General features: G+C 38.3%; 1 protein-coding gene across 3 annotated transcripts in view; it reads left to right on the top strand.

Moving 5' to 3' along the window:
* LRBA (LPS responsive beige-like anchor protein) overlaps positions 1-16,699 on the top strand; it is a 424,729-nt gene that overhangs the window by 162,675 nt on the left and 245,355 nt on the right. For all 3 annotated transcript variants that reach the window (XM_063136108.1, XM_063136109.1, XM_063136107.1), the window contains exon 37: positions 15,723-15,889. In XM_063136108.1, the coding sequence (XP_062992178.1) occupies positions 15,723-15,889 (167 nt within the window). The remainder of the gene's footprint in view (positions 1-15,722; positions 15,890-16,699) is intronic.

Raw genomic sequence — 16,699 nt, 5'->3', positions numbered from 1 at the left:
CTTCTGTTTATCAAAACTAGAGGAGGAGGAGGTAACCAAGTCATGTTCCTCTTGAATTTGCAAGATCTCCGTGTATGTCTAAGCACACCTTAGTTTTGGCAAGAGTAGAATTACACTGCCTGAAGAAAAACGCTGTGTGAAAGAAGAGCTATTTTGCTAGGTTGAGCAGTCGTAAACAAAGAAGAATGAACCACAAATCCAAATGTTGCAAAACTATTTAAGTGGGCACAACAATTTATTATTTTCAAGCTAAAACAGCTCATAATCAAGGAAATATCTTAAACCATTGATATCTGTTATATGAAGGTGGAATTAATGGCAAAACAATGTATATTTAAAATCCTTAAGGAGGTACAATAATAACACTGCCATGCCTCTAGGCAAATTAATTCAGTTGCTGTTATTAAATCACACAAACATCATAGCGTGTGTGTGTGTGAGAGAGAGGGAAGATACAGTATTGGTCAGGCAGCTTACATGTTCAGTATTAATCGATAGCACACACAATAGTTGCCTAAGGGACAATGTTTTCTTATTATAAAATTATTATCAGCATCAAAGCAAACTTGTTGGTTGTAAAGAATAATAATAATGCTCTATGTTTTTCAGCCTGTCATAATGAAAAGGTTTGTTATAGGAAACTCCGTGGGCTTGAAGGTTGTTTTTTTTATTGTTGATCTTTTAATGCCTTTTTAAAGTTAGGGAAACAAAAGCACTACTCTAGCTTTCTTCTCCCTGTACGATTTAATATATTTGTTTTAAACTCAGAAAAATATGTGGGCCACAATCCAGCCAAGCTTAAGTACTTTTAGGAGAGATTTAAGCACTTTTTAACATTTCTACTGAAATTGGTGGGGCATAAAAATACTTAATTTCATCTAGAATGTGCTCTGGTTGTCTCTTAGAATGGAACAAGTAGTAAAAAGTGCTGCTAAAATAAGTTACCATTCCAGAACTATTCAAAAGGTTGAACTAAAAGTGAATTAAATGCGTCCTCACCTATTTGTGCACGAGTGTGTGTGTTTAAATAGCAGCCGTGGGAGCCATAACCGAGACTGGGACCATGGCATGGGTGGAAGGTGGGGATAACTCTTTCCCTCACACCATGATCCTGATGAAAATCTTCCCACCTCAGAGCAGATATTTATTCTATGAGATAAGTACGTACTCGGGAGAAAGTGATTTTCATCAGTACTGCAGAAAGGGTTGACATACACTCCTTCTCCTTGATCCCACCCAAGCTATTTTAAAACACACACAAAAGCTCCACATACGTAAATGCAAAAATGCATTTAATACCATGCGTAGAGTTTGGCCATCTGATATAGCAGTATGAGGTAACACAGCTTGTTTAATTGCTTTTAGGGCAAGTTTTAATAAGTAGCTTAATCAACAAACCTCAGTAAATTAATAAATGTAGGCCAATTTTCATCAAGGGACTTTAATAAGGGATGCTGAGAGTTAAGAGCATGCTTGCTTGGGTTTTGATACTATTTGATGCTATTTGGAATTGCATGTTAAAAAGGGAATAAACAAGAAAATGATTCTAACATCTCTTAAGAGAACAAAACGTTTTTGAAATATAAACACATGCACTTAAGCACTGCACAAGTCAATATATCTTTAGGTCATCATTTTCATAACAAGCATGGATAGGGTATTTGGTAGATAGGCAGCGTAAAAATAAAATCATCATCGTCTTATAATATGAACCTTCTTGAGGATAAAGCCAGCAATATTCTAATTCTCATTGAAGGGCTTGGAAAGGCAAGGGCAGAACTTTGGGAGATGTCTGCATTCATTTTTCTGAAAGTCGCAATCCACTACTTCAGTGCACATGATCCCACAGATCACAGTGCACATGGTTCCATTGTGTGCAGCAGATTGGTGGATTTGCACAATCAGTTTGGAAGGAGCCCAGAAAAATAATATGCAATTTTTTTTGCAACATAGTGTTAGGGTACTACTATTCTGTTCAGTAAAGGGCTCAACCTCGAATTCCATTTAAATAATATGCCATGTTCACCACTATGAAAATAGCCACGTTCAGTCTGTTTGTTAAGTATTTAAGCGTGCAATCTAATGCATATTTAGACAGAAAAAAATCCTACAATTCCCAGCGTTCACCAGCCAGCATAGCATTGCTCCCTTAATTACTTTACTTAATTTTTTGGATGTAATTTCCATGGATATTATTGCCATGGAGACAAATAATCCTTTCTGGGCTTTGCTGTAAAAAAAAATCCTGCAAAATTGTGATGTACATACATTGCATTTATATTTGGAGCTTATGCATACCACCAAGCCTTCACTTTTTGCCACTTTTTATAATGTATAGAGTAACTACACGTTATGCATGTTTGTCAGAGTGTTTACATAAAAACAAGAAGAGCCATGTTGGATCAGACCAAGGGTCCATCTACTTCAGCATTCTGTTCACACAGTGGCCAACAAGCTGTCAAACAGGAACCCACGAGAAGGATGCAAGTGCAACACCACCCTCCCACCCATGTCCCCAAGCAATCGGAGGTATCACATAGCCAGCAGGACTAGTAGCCATTGATAGTCTCCTCCACCAGGAATTTATCTAATCCCCTTTTAAAGCCATACAAATTGGTGTCCATCACTACATCGTGTGGTAGCAGATTCCATAGTTTAACTATGTGCTGTGTGAAAGAGTTTTATCTATCCTGAATCTCTTGATCAAAATGCAAACATAAAAATATTCAAAGTAAAGTGATGCATGAGGAAAAGATAAGCATGAATGAAATAGATTAGATGTTGTAATCTGCTTCAGGGGTCCGTTGATGACTTGTGACTGACCAGACAGTTTCACTGTGATACTAGCAGCTGCTCTTTGAAATTCAGCAGTTTTAAAAAACTCAACTGGGGGTTAAGATTTGAAGGTTTAATAAATATTACTCATGCTTTGTTGCCTTTTTTGCTGTGATGACTTTACAGAAAGCATGCATTTGTTACAAATTACAATAGTCCATGCTCTGATTATTGGCAGTTTGTCGATTTAACTGGGATAGTCATCTGACTTTTCTTCTTTGTTGTAAATCATATCAGGCAGCTAACTTCTCTGCATGATTTCCCTCCAATAATTAAATCTAGCATTTCCAGCTGCTGTAAAAATTTGTTGCCCTTTTCTCTTTGGTTATGTTTCTTCATGCGTATAACTTGGACTTCTCTGTAGCCTTAATTTTCACCCTTTTCCAATTTATAGGCTATAGTTTAGCAGCAATAAACTGTACATGTTTGTTTTATGGCTTATGTTGAATATGAATATTGATGGCTTACTGAAAAGGCACATGTAGTTTCTAGCTCATTCTCTGTGTCTCCCTTTGCAACCCCCCCAAAAAACCCCACATTTTCTGAGATTGCCCTTATAGGTGATATAGTTTTTATCTATTTATTTAAAACTCAGCTATTAGGATACATTTCCTGTATTGTGTATGCATGTAAATATGTTTTCTCTCTCTCTCTCTCTCTCTCTCTCTCTCCAAGGCAAAATAATCCAAATGAAAATTGAAGCATACTTCTGTTAGAACCAAGCAATGGTTCAAGACAATACTGAGCCCATACTGTAGCATCAATAATACTACAGCCACATAGATGTGAGGCATTGTGAGCACACACCATAATTTGGGCAGACTAAATACACTTGAAACTGTATCAGGGACACATTAGACTAACCAGTATGCCCCAGACACCTTTCTTGGTGCCAACCAAGGTGCCTCCCCCACTTTTTTCATCTAACACTGTGGCTACATTCGGACATCACTTTTGAAAATAAGCTACTGTTATCCCACACACAATCAGACAAATAAGCTACTGTGCATAATTTATTAAGCTACTGTGTGTAATCTGAGTCCTCCCCTCGCCCCCTGTCCTGCTGCAGTCCTCCCACCCCAGAAGTGGCACTGTTTCACCCACTGACAACATTGCAGCAGCCTGTATTAACCTCCCACAATATCCCAATGATATTACCAGCAGCTGTGATTGCTGTGATATAGGTTTCTGTGGGTTTCAAAGAATTGCTTAGTGTTTGGGTGGTCAGACTCTCCCTCTGCCTTGTACTCAGTCTTTTTGTCATGCTTTCCATGGCAGCTATTTTGTGGTGGTGCCCAGGACAGTTTCTGAAATTGCCAGGTGTGCCCATGAGCCAAAAAGGTTGCAATTCCACAAGTTTTGGCTAGCAAATTAAGGGGTATGGCTTGGTAAACCTGAGCAGCATTAGACACATTCTTCAGTGAATAGGGTTTGGAATTATTTGCATATTGATGCTATTGAAAATTAAAGGATCTGTAATCTGTAAACTAGATGGGCATGTGAACCTATCAACTAGTTTCACTCTACGGTCTTGCATCCAGAGCATGACTCCCATCTCGCCTGGGAGTCATATAATGGTATCCAATATAAGATAACTTCCATCCATTCAACTTGCTGTCGTTGTCCCTCACCCCCCCATTCCCCTTTCAATTTTTAGCTTTGTTTGTGCATCTGGAACAAGTGAGCGTAGCATAAAATGCTGAACCTCCAAGGAAGAAGTGGGAAAGTATTTGTAGGATGTTAATTTTTCAGCCATAAGGAAGAGGAATGGAATGTGAATGAACAGATTCCTTGGAAATGTTTATGTTTCAGGTAATGGGAGGGAGGGAGACAGGGAGAAAACTTTCCCACTGCCTGAGGGAAAATGTTGTGGTGAAAGGTGGGAAAGAAGAGGAATGCGTTGAGCTAATTTATGTGCTCTTTGTGAGTGTTCTGCACGCACAGTAATTGTAAGTACAATGCAGTTGGAACTTCCAGTGAAATCTCCATCCCTGAATTACAGGCTCCACTGACCTTATTATCACCACCTTGCTTTTCTGTCCTAGATATTCAAAGCAGGCAAGCAATAGTAAAATAAAAATACAATAAAAGCAAACCAATAATTGTAATTTTATAAAAGGATAAAACTGCAGCAGTCAACTCTCAGCTGTCATTTAAGAGGCATACAAAGCCTTACTGATATAAAATCTTAGCTGCCTGATGTAAGACAAGCAGCAATGGGGCCAGCCACACCCACCTCGGGGCATGTAGGGCTTCAGAGTTAGATCTCTGGGATTGGCAGATAGATGGATGGAAGCAATTCTTGACAGAGGTCTTTGTGTGATGAAAGAGCACTAGGTAGCTTGATGGTTGGTAGTTAGGCTCATTGCAACATGGGTTCTTGCAGCATGGTGAAGAGCTCTTAGGTGCCGCTGCTTTGCATACTCTTCAGTGTTGTGATCTTGTGATTTGAAGGCCTTATGGCCAAACTAGGCATTCTTAGCAGATCTGTCCTTTTCCATGCGAGCCTGTCTGTTCATTGAGATCTTCTTTGGAGGCTTTGTGTTGGGACTGCCATTAGAGTTTATCTAAGCAATGTCTCAAGCACTGTGGCTGGAAGACCCTCTGTCACATCGAACACGGAGAGAGAGGGCCTTACTTGGAGTCTTTGCAAGTCACTAGTGGCCGGTAGGCCTAGCAGTGAAGACCAGGAAGCTCTCGAGTATTAATAAACAACTAATTATACACAAGGTATGCTCAGGTAGCATCACTACCACAACTCTCTATTTGCCATATTGCCTTGGCTGGACTGGTAGCATCCTTGATCTCCCAGTCCAGTAAACAGGATCAAGGATCATGTGGGAGTTCTGGGAGGAAGGAATCTCTAAAAGTACACTACAGGATCCACTGAATGTTCGAAATGGGGCTTATTTATTAATAGGCTGAAAGACTGGGTTTACCAATGGAAAATGAGGATCAACATACAAAATATTTACTCAGGAGAGCTTGGAGGAGATTGGGGAGTACATTTCTGTTCACAGAGGGGTTTGCAATGAAAACAATCTCATTTTTGTTCCATGAGGCAGCCAAGGAAACATCACTGAATTTGTATGATCAGTTATTAGATTCAATATCTTCACTTTTGCCCGTCTTACCTTCCCTTGTATCCGTATCTGCAGCTGATGCTCCACAATTGGAGGCTGAAGACAAGTGTGCACACTCCCTCATAGGCTGTTGCTTCTATTTCTACTTTAGTTTTTATCAAGACAATGCATTTTAACTGTTTTATGTTTTACTTTAGAATAGAATTGTAAAACCATGAGGTATATGAAGGAGCCACAGTATTCACTGGGCTTTTTTACATGCACATTTTAACAGGATATACTTAGGTTGAAGGATTTTGGGGTGGGGAAAAAGTAACCTTTAACCTAAAATATGTATTCAAAGTTACAATTAATTTCTACATTATTTTGAATTATCATGATGTAATAATGCTAGTCTTAACAAATTGGGTAAATGTAAGTGGAATAAATGTTTTGGTTGATAGAAATCTGTAGGAAATCTTTGTTGTACACATCAAATTATCTTTCTGTTTAAAAGTATTAATATCAAAATGGCTAGTTAAACAGGTTTTAATTCTATTCAGCGTTCAGTCAGTATTTATAATGCCAAAATTACTAGATACATAAATGTCTTTAGATTCTTCTATCAAGCAATGAAGAAGTGAATTATTGAAAAGATAAAAATAAATTTGTTTGCTTTCTGTCAGAGTTCATATCCACAGCCAACCTTGATAGAAGACCAGAATGATTTAGACAAGTTTGCTTTGGAGATTCATAACATATGCTTGCTGGACAGAATTGAGTTATCTGTGCTCTGGAGAGTAAGTTATTGTAGCAGGAGCTGACAGAGATGAAGATAACTGAGGGAAATTCAATTACCTTTTAGTGTTTTCCTTCTAATAGGATTCTTAATGTGAAAAAGATCCTTAGATGATGCGCCTCTGTTGCTTGGTGAGATCTACTTTGATACGCGCCTCCAGAATAAAGTGAACTCTCCTTTCTAGGCCTTCATTAGGGATGAAACATGTGACTGCTTCTTAAATGTTGGTTTCGGGGATTAGATCAAAAGTATTTTCAGTGGCAGACCATGTGCTCATTGTTGGAAAGCTATGAATTGCATGTAGATTTATTGATCCACTATTGCTGTGAACACCACCACTTTGTTATATTCTTTTGCCTAAGTCTTCTATATAAACCACTACTCTGGCACTTATTCTGTTCAACACCGAGTCTGAAACAAGTTCTTGAAACCTAGGTTCCCTGTGAAATAAGTATAGTATTTTTTGGACATGAAAACCTATACTATTTTAGATTGCCTAAAATAGTATCTGAATGAGAGTCTTTTCCTTCAATTGTGCGGGGTGGGTTTTTTTTTGTTTTTTTTTTTGAGGTGAATGTAAGTATTTTCAGTAACAGCAATTTATCACATGAAGTATCTTGAATATATTAGATAGACTTGAAAAATCCCATACATTCTGCCATAATTAGATCCAGGTAATCCAGATGAAGGTTAAACCAAAATTGTAGTTTTACTTAGAAACTTGAACCCAATCTATGAAGAAAAACGAGGATTAAGCTAGTGGTGGTTTGGCTACAAGAGGTACTGTGTAGTTTAAGCTACAGTCTTGACCTCAAATTTGTCACTGTAGGGCATCCATTTGCTTTTTTCTGCCTATGAAAATGCAGTTCTTGAAAGAACAAGTGTAGAATGGTGATTGGAAGCCTAGTTAAAAGAAAACCTTTTCAGATTAGCCATTATCATTTTACCTCTAAGTTAGCTTAATTCTACAGTATCTGGTATCCATATTTTGCCTTCTCTTGTGTTAAATTCCCACGTGTAAAAACAGTACTGGATTGGAACATTCAGTACACAAGTAATTGTTACATGTGGTGAATGCTTGCAAAGGCGTGCCACATTTTATTTTTATTTATTTATTACATATTTATATTGCCCAACAGCCAAGGCTCTCTGGGCAGTTTACAATTACAATAGCATGTCTGCACAAGTAACCCTGGTTACTTGTGGCTGAAAAGAACATATTCCTAGCTAACTGGGTTATTATTTCTTACACAGAAATATCTTCTTCTCAAGGATTTTGTGGTATGTTATCTAGATAGGTTTTTAGCCATGACAGACTTTCTTTTCTGATTTTGAGCTGTGTATAAACATGGCTCAAAATTAAAAAAAATGACGGGTGTCTCAGGCCCAGAGAGGGATAGCACCATAAGAATGTGTATTTCTTTCAGTGTTCTTTCTAACTTGACTGATTTGATGAAAGCATGATATATTGCGATGGAGAAGCAGTTAATATGATTAGTTGTAATTTAATTATCGTAAACACATTCACAATTTGATTTTGTAACTAACATAGTTTTCTTCTTCCAGATACTCTGTATGTATTTGAGTGGGGGTTGGGGGAACTTAACTGATGAAGCTGTCGACCAGTGGCAGCAAGCATGTTTTTTCAGTTTTATTGAAGCACAGCCATAATGTGTAGTAAACCTATTGTTAAGTCTTAACAACAGCAAAAATATTTTTGTTGTAGTTACAAGAGAGTTGCAATTTTGAAAGTTCATTTGTTTTTATTTTTGAATATACTGCAGTCCTAGTCTCACTTTCACAGGCTATATAGTTGTATTTCTGGAAAAAAATACCTGCTTACTTCCATGATCTTCCTTCACAGGACTGTCACATGTAATGTTACAATATGGCATATCCTAGAATCCTAGTGTTGTGCAGTTTCTGACTTCCTGCCAGTAGTATATTTATGGATGGAAGTGAGCCCAAGTCTTGTTCCCTCTTGAACAAAAGATGGGAAAGATTAAGGTATACCTTTCTGAAGCAGTATTCCACAATCTGGTGCCCACCAGATGCTTTTGACTCCTGCACCCACCAACATCTAGAGGGTATCAGGTTGGGAAAGGCTGTTATAAAGAGCATCCTGATATGGAAGTTTCCAGACAAGAGTTGTGCTCCTCCTGTGGTCCCAGTCTAGATCAGGGGCCTACACCTGCAATTTGCATAGGGCAGGTTTTTTTTACCAGGCATACACATCCTGGTAAGACAGGCTCTGTGGATGGGAAGTTCCTGGGTCTGGTGGTTGGGTAATTTACCTGTCCTGGATCGGGTTGCACTCCCCCTACAGTGACAGGTACATAGTCTTGGGGATTGCTGTTGGATTCATCAGTTTAAGTCACAAGCCTATACACTGACAAAGGTGAGTGCTTAGATGACAGAGAGTGGCTTGTTAATGTTCGTCCGACGATGTTTTAGCAAATACAAACTCAAGAGCATCCTTTCACCTATTGAATACCCTGTAGGTGCATATGTTATGTTATGAAAATCACCAAAACGGCTAGATTTTATATTTTCAGTATCCTGAGGGACAACTATTGTTGCGGATTTGGCACAGCAGCCTCTCCATTCTGAGACATTTTTGCACCTCATATTTCCATCTTAAGTTTCTTACAAGTTGCAGGCTTCTGTCCCCCAATATCATACCCAACTTCCTCTCCTCCACCCCTTCACCTTTCTTGGTTAGCATTCAGCCTAAAGAACACAAATGCTTGCTTACTATTTTGTGACATTTTAATTTGTCCTAATTAATTTTACCTTAATACGATTTTTGGATTATTTTCTTAGGTGTCTTGTTATTCCCAACTTGATGCTCTTATGGTGTTTTGAACTACAACTCCATCAGCCACAGCCAGTGTTCAGGGTTGATGGGAGTTATAGTTCAAAACATCAGAAGGGCACCAGATTGGGGAATGCCAGTGTAGACAATGCCATTCTATGCCACAAACTGTGTTAAATTGAGGGTGTAAGAATGATGCTAGGAATGTCTTTTGGTGTACCTGTTGCTTCTTAATTATAATGTGATCAAAGGAAGTAGACAGAGCAATTCTGAAACTGAATATACATTCTTACAAGTGAGCCCTGCAATAAAATGGAATGGAGTAGGGTTCCATCTATTCCATTCCTTCTCCCCCCATTCCCATAGCTGTCATCTTCTTTTCCATCGGTCAGTCAGTATTCTGTGCTCATAGGGCATGTTCAGTTGTAGTAGGCTGTTTTTATTTTTCACCTCAGTTTTGAGGTCCCCTCTGTACATTTTAGGATGGTGGTGGTGGGCACACTTGTGTCCAAAACCAGCTCTAGTAACATATTTGATTTTTCTGTTAATGTCTATGGGCAGTTCACATTTCCATCCATAGGGACACTTTAAAATAGCTTCTCAACATAGATCAGGAAATGACTTGTCAAGACAATAGATGGTTCATTCTGTCTATACTTTTTATATCTGTGTGTCTCTTTCTTCCCCCTTCCTTTTCAATCTTTCTGTTCTATTGCCCCTCTCACCTCATTGGCTGTGTTCAGAAGACACCTTAAACCACAGCCTTAACAACAGTGAATAAGGCTTTTTTGCTTTATTCACCATGGTTAAAGCTGTAGTTTATGGTCTCTTCTGAACACGGCCTAGCTTTCTGGCTTAACCATCCTGGTTAAAGCCATGGTTTAAGGTGTTTTCTGAATGGGGCCAATGTTATCCCCCCCCCCCCCACTCAGTCAGTCAACGTTCTATGCTATTGGGCCATTATGCAGCTGTTTTCAGGCGCCGTCCACTTTAGGATTTTTTTCTAAAGATTTTTAGCATCTGAAAACCTTAGGATTACACCAGGTTGCTGATACCTACTTCTTGTGTATAAGCGGTGCCATTTTCTCTGCAACTCCATGTGCACAGTAAGACTTGAATCAGTACTAGAAGGGTTCTTCACTGTGTTTCTTCCATTCTGGAAGAATGGGACATTTTATAAAAATATTCTTGGGCCATAGCTAGACCTAAGGTTTATCCCTGGATTGTCCAGGGGTCAAACCTGTTCATCTAGGTGACACACAGGGGATCCAGTGCTCAGGCAGGGGTGAACCCTGGATGATCCCAGGATAAACCTTAGGTCTAGCTGTGGCCTTAGTATCCCAAGTAAAAAATATCAAAATATTTCACTATCATCAGTATCTCACATTACTGAATTTTGTAGAATTTCCCCAGCATTGAATGTTTAGTTAAGTTGACCTATGATTCTATCCCTTCTAATCATGAGATGTCTAACATTTTATTTTCAAAAGTCCCTTCGTTGGGGACTACTTTTATCATGTCAATATTCAGGGTCTTCTAGAAATGGCAGTGTGATGAGTCCATAACAGTCTTTTCTGCTTTTTTTTTTTAGGGGGGGGGGGGTAACAAATAGCTTAAAAGACAGTTAATTTATATGCAGATTCTAAATCTCCAGATCCGTTAAAGGCTGGATAAATGATGATGGGGGCGGAGGCTGGAGGTTGCAGAGATGAAAAGCCAATACATTGTATCCAGTCCATTAAAACAAGAAGAAATAGAAAAGATACCTTGATAAGTGTTCTGCCTGTGTTAACCTTGATGGCTATTATCGGGGGAGGGGAAAGGGGCATGCTGCTATATCTATTTCATTGGCTTAGGCTTTTTCATGCTGAAAGAAATCAATACTTTGAGTCGTTGGATGACAGAAGCATCACTCCAGAATTGAAGGTGGCTGTCAGGCATTGTCATTGTTTGACTTTTGTTTGCTATTGAGGTTTTAAGCTTTCATTTTTCTAAGTCTTATTCAGGAGCTTTGGAAGATTTCCCTGGGTGGCATTTTTACTCCAGACTTTAAACTGAAGGTTAAAGGTCAAGTGCAAAAGATCTTAGAGAAGAATGTAGCGGCTTCTTCCATTTACTAAAATGGGTGTTCGCAGATGAGAATTTGCATTTGCAGGTGCTATGTTTTTGTTTCCCCATAGATTTCTTTGTCTTTTTAATGGCGCTGTAAGGGAAATATGTTTCACAGCAATCATCAGCTTGGATCTTGTTTCGCTAAATAAATAAACAAATAAATGCCTTAAGTATTATATAAAAAAGTATAGTAATATTTGATAGTATACCATTACTTGAGGAACTGAACAAATATAATTGGTATATACATGGCAGATACTAGTTTTCAAATGTATATTTTGGTTGCTTTTACTCAGTACTAATTTCCCTCTCCAGTGGGCCAAGGGAATCATTGGTTTATCACAGAAATCAATCAAAGGACAAAATGGTCTTATTTTCCCATCCTTGCTGGGGTTTTTCACCTGCATGGTTTCCCTTGTTTATATGTTTTGATTTTTCCTTTTGCAACATATTTTATATGGCATTCTTTTACACCTTTCTTTATATGTTAGAACAACAACAAAACTACCCAATTAAAAACAATACTCTGAACATGTGCAGTTTTGTATTTTAATCTCGAATCATATCACCATCATAACAGGTATAAAGTGGAATTTGCTTCTGCTGCCCTCAGCAACTACTGGTCTGTGGGTAAGCTCCACAGAGGTCCAACCCTAGTTCCACCACTGAGAACTACCTCTATTGAGAACAATTAAGTGATTGCTAATATTTAGGGTGACTAATTGTCAGGATTTCCCCAGATTTTTCCGGCCTTAAAGAGAAAGCATGTCATTCCCAGACATTATAGAAAAGGCCCCACTTGAAGCGGGGAGGGGGAATGACATGCTTTCCCCTCCTCCTCTCCGATTGAAGCCTTTAAGGAGGAGGGGAAGTGTGCTTTCTGAGGCCTCTGGAAAGCTTGTTACTTCCCCACACTACACTAATGGCAGCCACCATTAGTGTGGTGTGGGGAATGACATGCTTTCCAGAGCAGATTGGAGTAGTGAGGGGGCATGGGAATGACACGTTTCCCCCTCCTGCACTCCAATCGAGCAGAGGAGGGGAAAGCGCACTTTCCGTGGTCTCCGGAAAGCGTATCATTCCCCTGCGCCATACTAATGGTGGCCGCCATTTTGTGGCGGGGAGAGGGATGTGCTTTTCAGAGGCCACAGAAAGCACACTTTCCCCCTTGCCCCCTCCCCACACAGTGGGTGTTCTCTTTTTTGGTTTCCCAGTTATGGTCACCCTACTAATATCAAAAGTAATGGTTTGCTGGACTGTACTGGCTCTTTTGTATGTGCAAGTTATCCTTGGATGATACAGCCATCAACAGCTGACCATTCCTATGTGAACTCTTGGTTTCTCAGTATATGTTCAGTTCTTTGTTCAATTTAAGGTGTCTTGTTCAAACTATTTTTGTTCCAAATGACATTTTAGTATTTTAAATGTATTAGCTTTGCCCTCATTTTCTAAGACACAATCCTTCTCTTAATTCTGCTACGGGTGATGCTTTAATGTTTTTAATTGTAAGTCACCTTGGGGCCCTGTTCAGGCTGAAAGGCAACCCATATATTTACAAATAAAAAATAAAAGTAAATCATGTGAGTTGATAATAAATGCCACCTTAGTATGAATTTATTTATTTTATTTTATTTACACAATTTACTGTGGTTGTCAGTTAAGGAATGCTTCCTGGAATATAGCTGTTTTTCAGGGGGCGCTGGAAGCCACACAGTGTCCAGTTAAATATATGTAACAAGGCTGACTTCCCTGCTTTTCTTCGCCACCCATAGTAGCTCCCCAGTCTCCCCAAAAGGCTCCTGTAAGAGTCAGAGGACACTGATTAATGGTGTGTTGCAGGGGACTAATGAGGGAATCCCTGGAAAATGTGTTGAGAAATCACCCAGCATTTTAACAAGAAGTTGAAGTACATTGTGGTGTCATATTGTGGACTCAAATAGAGGTAGCAAAGCTCCACTGAATTTTTTGATTGTGTAAGCACTTGTGGATCATGCTTGTGTAAGTTGTTGCACAACTGCTTGCAAAACCAGCCACTTGCACAACTGCTTGTGCAAAGGTAACTTCAGTTGGTTTCTTCTCTTGTGCATCACTTGGAACCTGGTTTCTGCTAGTGCAACGTCATTTGTGCTAGCTGAATGACATAGTTGGATACTGTCCATTATATTTGCAAAACCCTCAAGGCTGATGTATGTTTTGTTATGTTTTTAGGCTAGATTTTGTCTTAATGTTCAAGAAAAAGACAAATATTGATATTTAGGAAAAAATTAAGCCTGTAATTTGGCTTATATCTATGGATTTCATGTTGGATGTAAGAGTTGTTGATCGTATTATAGAGGAGGTTCCATTAAAAAAAAGTACTGCTAAGTCTTTTTACATGCATGCTTATTTTTAGAATTTTGCTCTTTCAGCAATCTCATAATAAGTTAGGTTTTACAAAGTGCTTTGAGGGGAAATTTTCAAAAGAGAACTGCTTCAAAACAAGTTGGAGTCTTTTGTTGGCTACCACATAAGCTAAATTCAGACATGACACCAAATCATGGTTTTCACAAATTTAGTCTGGAACCCAATGGTGTGAACTCCAGCTATGCAGGCAAACCATGCTATATTGTTGCTTGACTGATTTAGCTGTCAGTCTGCTCACTTTCCCATTTGCTATGGTGCATGGATCTCTGCAGGTGAAGCAATGGCTTTAAACATACAGACATCATACCAGATCCATAGTTGGCACAAACTAACCCAATTTCAAACCATGATTCTGGTTTGCTGGCTGATCACAAACCACGATTCATCAATGCAGGCATTAGATCAAACCACAATTGAATTGAGTGATAGGGTTGTGTGAGTGTGTGTGTAGTAAGGATTCTCAAGGCTAAAATGCATTTCATAGTAGTGTTTTGTCCATCGTCAAAGTTTAGTCTATCAGTACCACAGGTAGGTGTCACAGAAGTAGATAGTGGAAAAACTATGGTATCTAGAAGAATTCTTTTGTCAGCATTTTCTAGATATAGTGCAAATAATTCTGCAAAATGAATGAAACTACAGTCTGCATATCTGGAATTGAAGGTTTTACACTTTCCCTCAAGTCATAGACATTGTTGCTAACATTATAGTAGGTGTCTAACAAGTTTCTTTCTGGCAGCTTAGTAAAACCATATAGATATTTGGGGTGTGGTAATATATTTAAGCAAGTATATAGCATATTTGAGAAATTAAAACTAATATTTGATCAGAAAGTTCTTTCGTAAATAAAGACAGTTTTCCTATGTTTGGTGATACTGTTCAGATTGCTAAGTGAAAAAGATTCATATACGTTATTTTCAAAGGTTGACATGCTTTGACATGCTTTAGTTTGCACTGTCTGGAATATGGCAAGGCTGAAAGGCGGGGGTCAAACATCTTACTTCATACAGCATATATAGCACACATCTGTATAAGAAGCTGCTTCTCCCTCTCACTCACATATATCTCATTGGCTATAAACCTGGGACAATCTCTTGAATTTTCCAGGTTTTCTCCATTTCCATGTCTAATTACATTTCTGCTTGCCAGAACGTTTTAGAAAGGATTCATATTAACATAATAATATGAACTGATTGTCAAAATTACACTTCTAAAATCTGCGTATTAATTTAATGTTCAGCAAATGCACAAACAACAATGGGATTAAAACTTCCATTGACTTTCAGTTGCATTTTAAATGTTTTATTGCACTTCTGCCCTTCATAAAGTCCCTTGTAGAATTCTCAACTTATTGTATATGTATTAATTGATGTCTTAGGCTGTAATCCTCTGCACAGTTACCTGACAATAAGGTCCACTGAACACAGTGGGACTTACTTCTGAGTACACATGCATAGCATTGCTCTGCAAATGTTCTATTATGCTGGTTGAACTATAATTTTGCTTTACATGGGAAATAATTATTTCTTCAGTAGGCAATGTTAATTTTAAAAAATTGCAGTTGTATTGTGAGACTGTGCTCTCTCTTGTGCTTTGTATTCTATGTCTGTTTTGTTGGAGAAATCCAAAGTGGAAATTATGCAAGAAGTATACCGTATTTAAAATGTGTTTTTTCTTTCTTTCGTCCCTCCCCCTTTAGTCTATGTGTGCCCAGTATTCTGCAGATAAACGAGAGGATGAGAAGATGTGTGACCATTTAATAAGGGCAGCTAAGTATCGAGATCATGTGACGGCAACTCAGCTGATACAGAAAATCATCAACATTCTGATGGACAAGCATGGCGCCTGGGGCAATTCTGCAACAAGGTAAACAGATCCTTAACATTTTGGAAACATGAATTTCTTTCAGTCGCACCAGCCTTGAAAGGACAGTGTGAATGTAAAAAATTAATTCAAACAAAAAAGCAATAAAAGCAACTAGTTTATTTTTGCTATTTAATCATTTTCTGGATGCTCCAGTTTTCCCTAGTGACTCTTAAATGGAAAACAATTCCTGTATTCATACAGGGAATTGAGTAGGAGAAAAGGAAATTAACAACAAAACCCATAAACAGATCCAAAGGAGTTGGTTCAGTGGTCTCTGATCCTCCTTGAATGAGCTTGTGTAATCAGCTTGTAAATTATCTAGTGCACCTAATATACAACATGATTATTCTCACTTTATAACAATCTACAGTTAAATTGAAACATCGCACCATGCACTTTGCAACACCCTTAACACCATTCCGAAAAATGTAAATGACATTATCAAGAAAACAAAATATATTTATGGGAAAGCCAGAATGCATTTAGCTATCGTAAAACCTGCAAAAAGAAGCACATAGAATGATTACAATCCTAATAAATGTCTTTTTCAGGATATTAAATTCATGTTTTTACCAGTCATTTGTGCTTTCCCGGAGAAGAAAACCACAAGGTTTTTGTCATGGAAATTAAACTGTATATTAAGAATTTTTAATATTTGGGTTTTATGGTATTTTTGTGTTTCATCTTCCGTGTGGAATCCATATAACTGGTTGGAGCCCTGCCTCTGTAGGCCTAATACTTTCCCATTAATGTCATTTATTTTGTTTCAATATTGATGGCTTTCCTAATGCCATACGATCAGTAGGCTGC

This window comes from Elgaria multicarinata, chromosome 10, assembly GCF_023053635.1.
Source record: "Elgaria multicarinata webbii isolate HBS135686 ecotype San Diego chromosome 10, rElgMul1.1.pri, whole genome shotgun sequence".
Taxonomy (NCBI): domain Eukaryota; kingdom Metazoa; phylum Chordata; class Lepidosauria; order Squamata; family Anguidae; genus Elgaria; species Elgaria multicarinata.
Note: the sequence above shows the minus strand (reverse complement) of the source record. Positions and strands in the feature narration are given on the sequence as shown.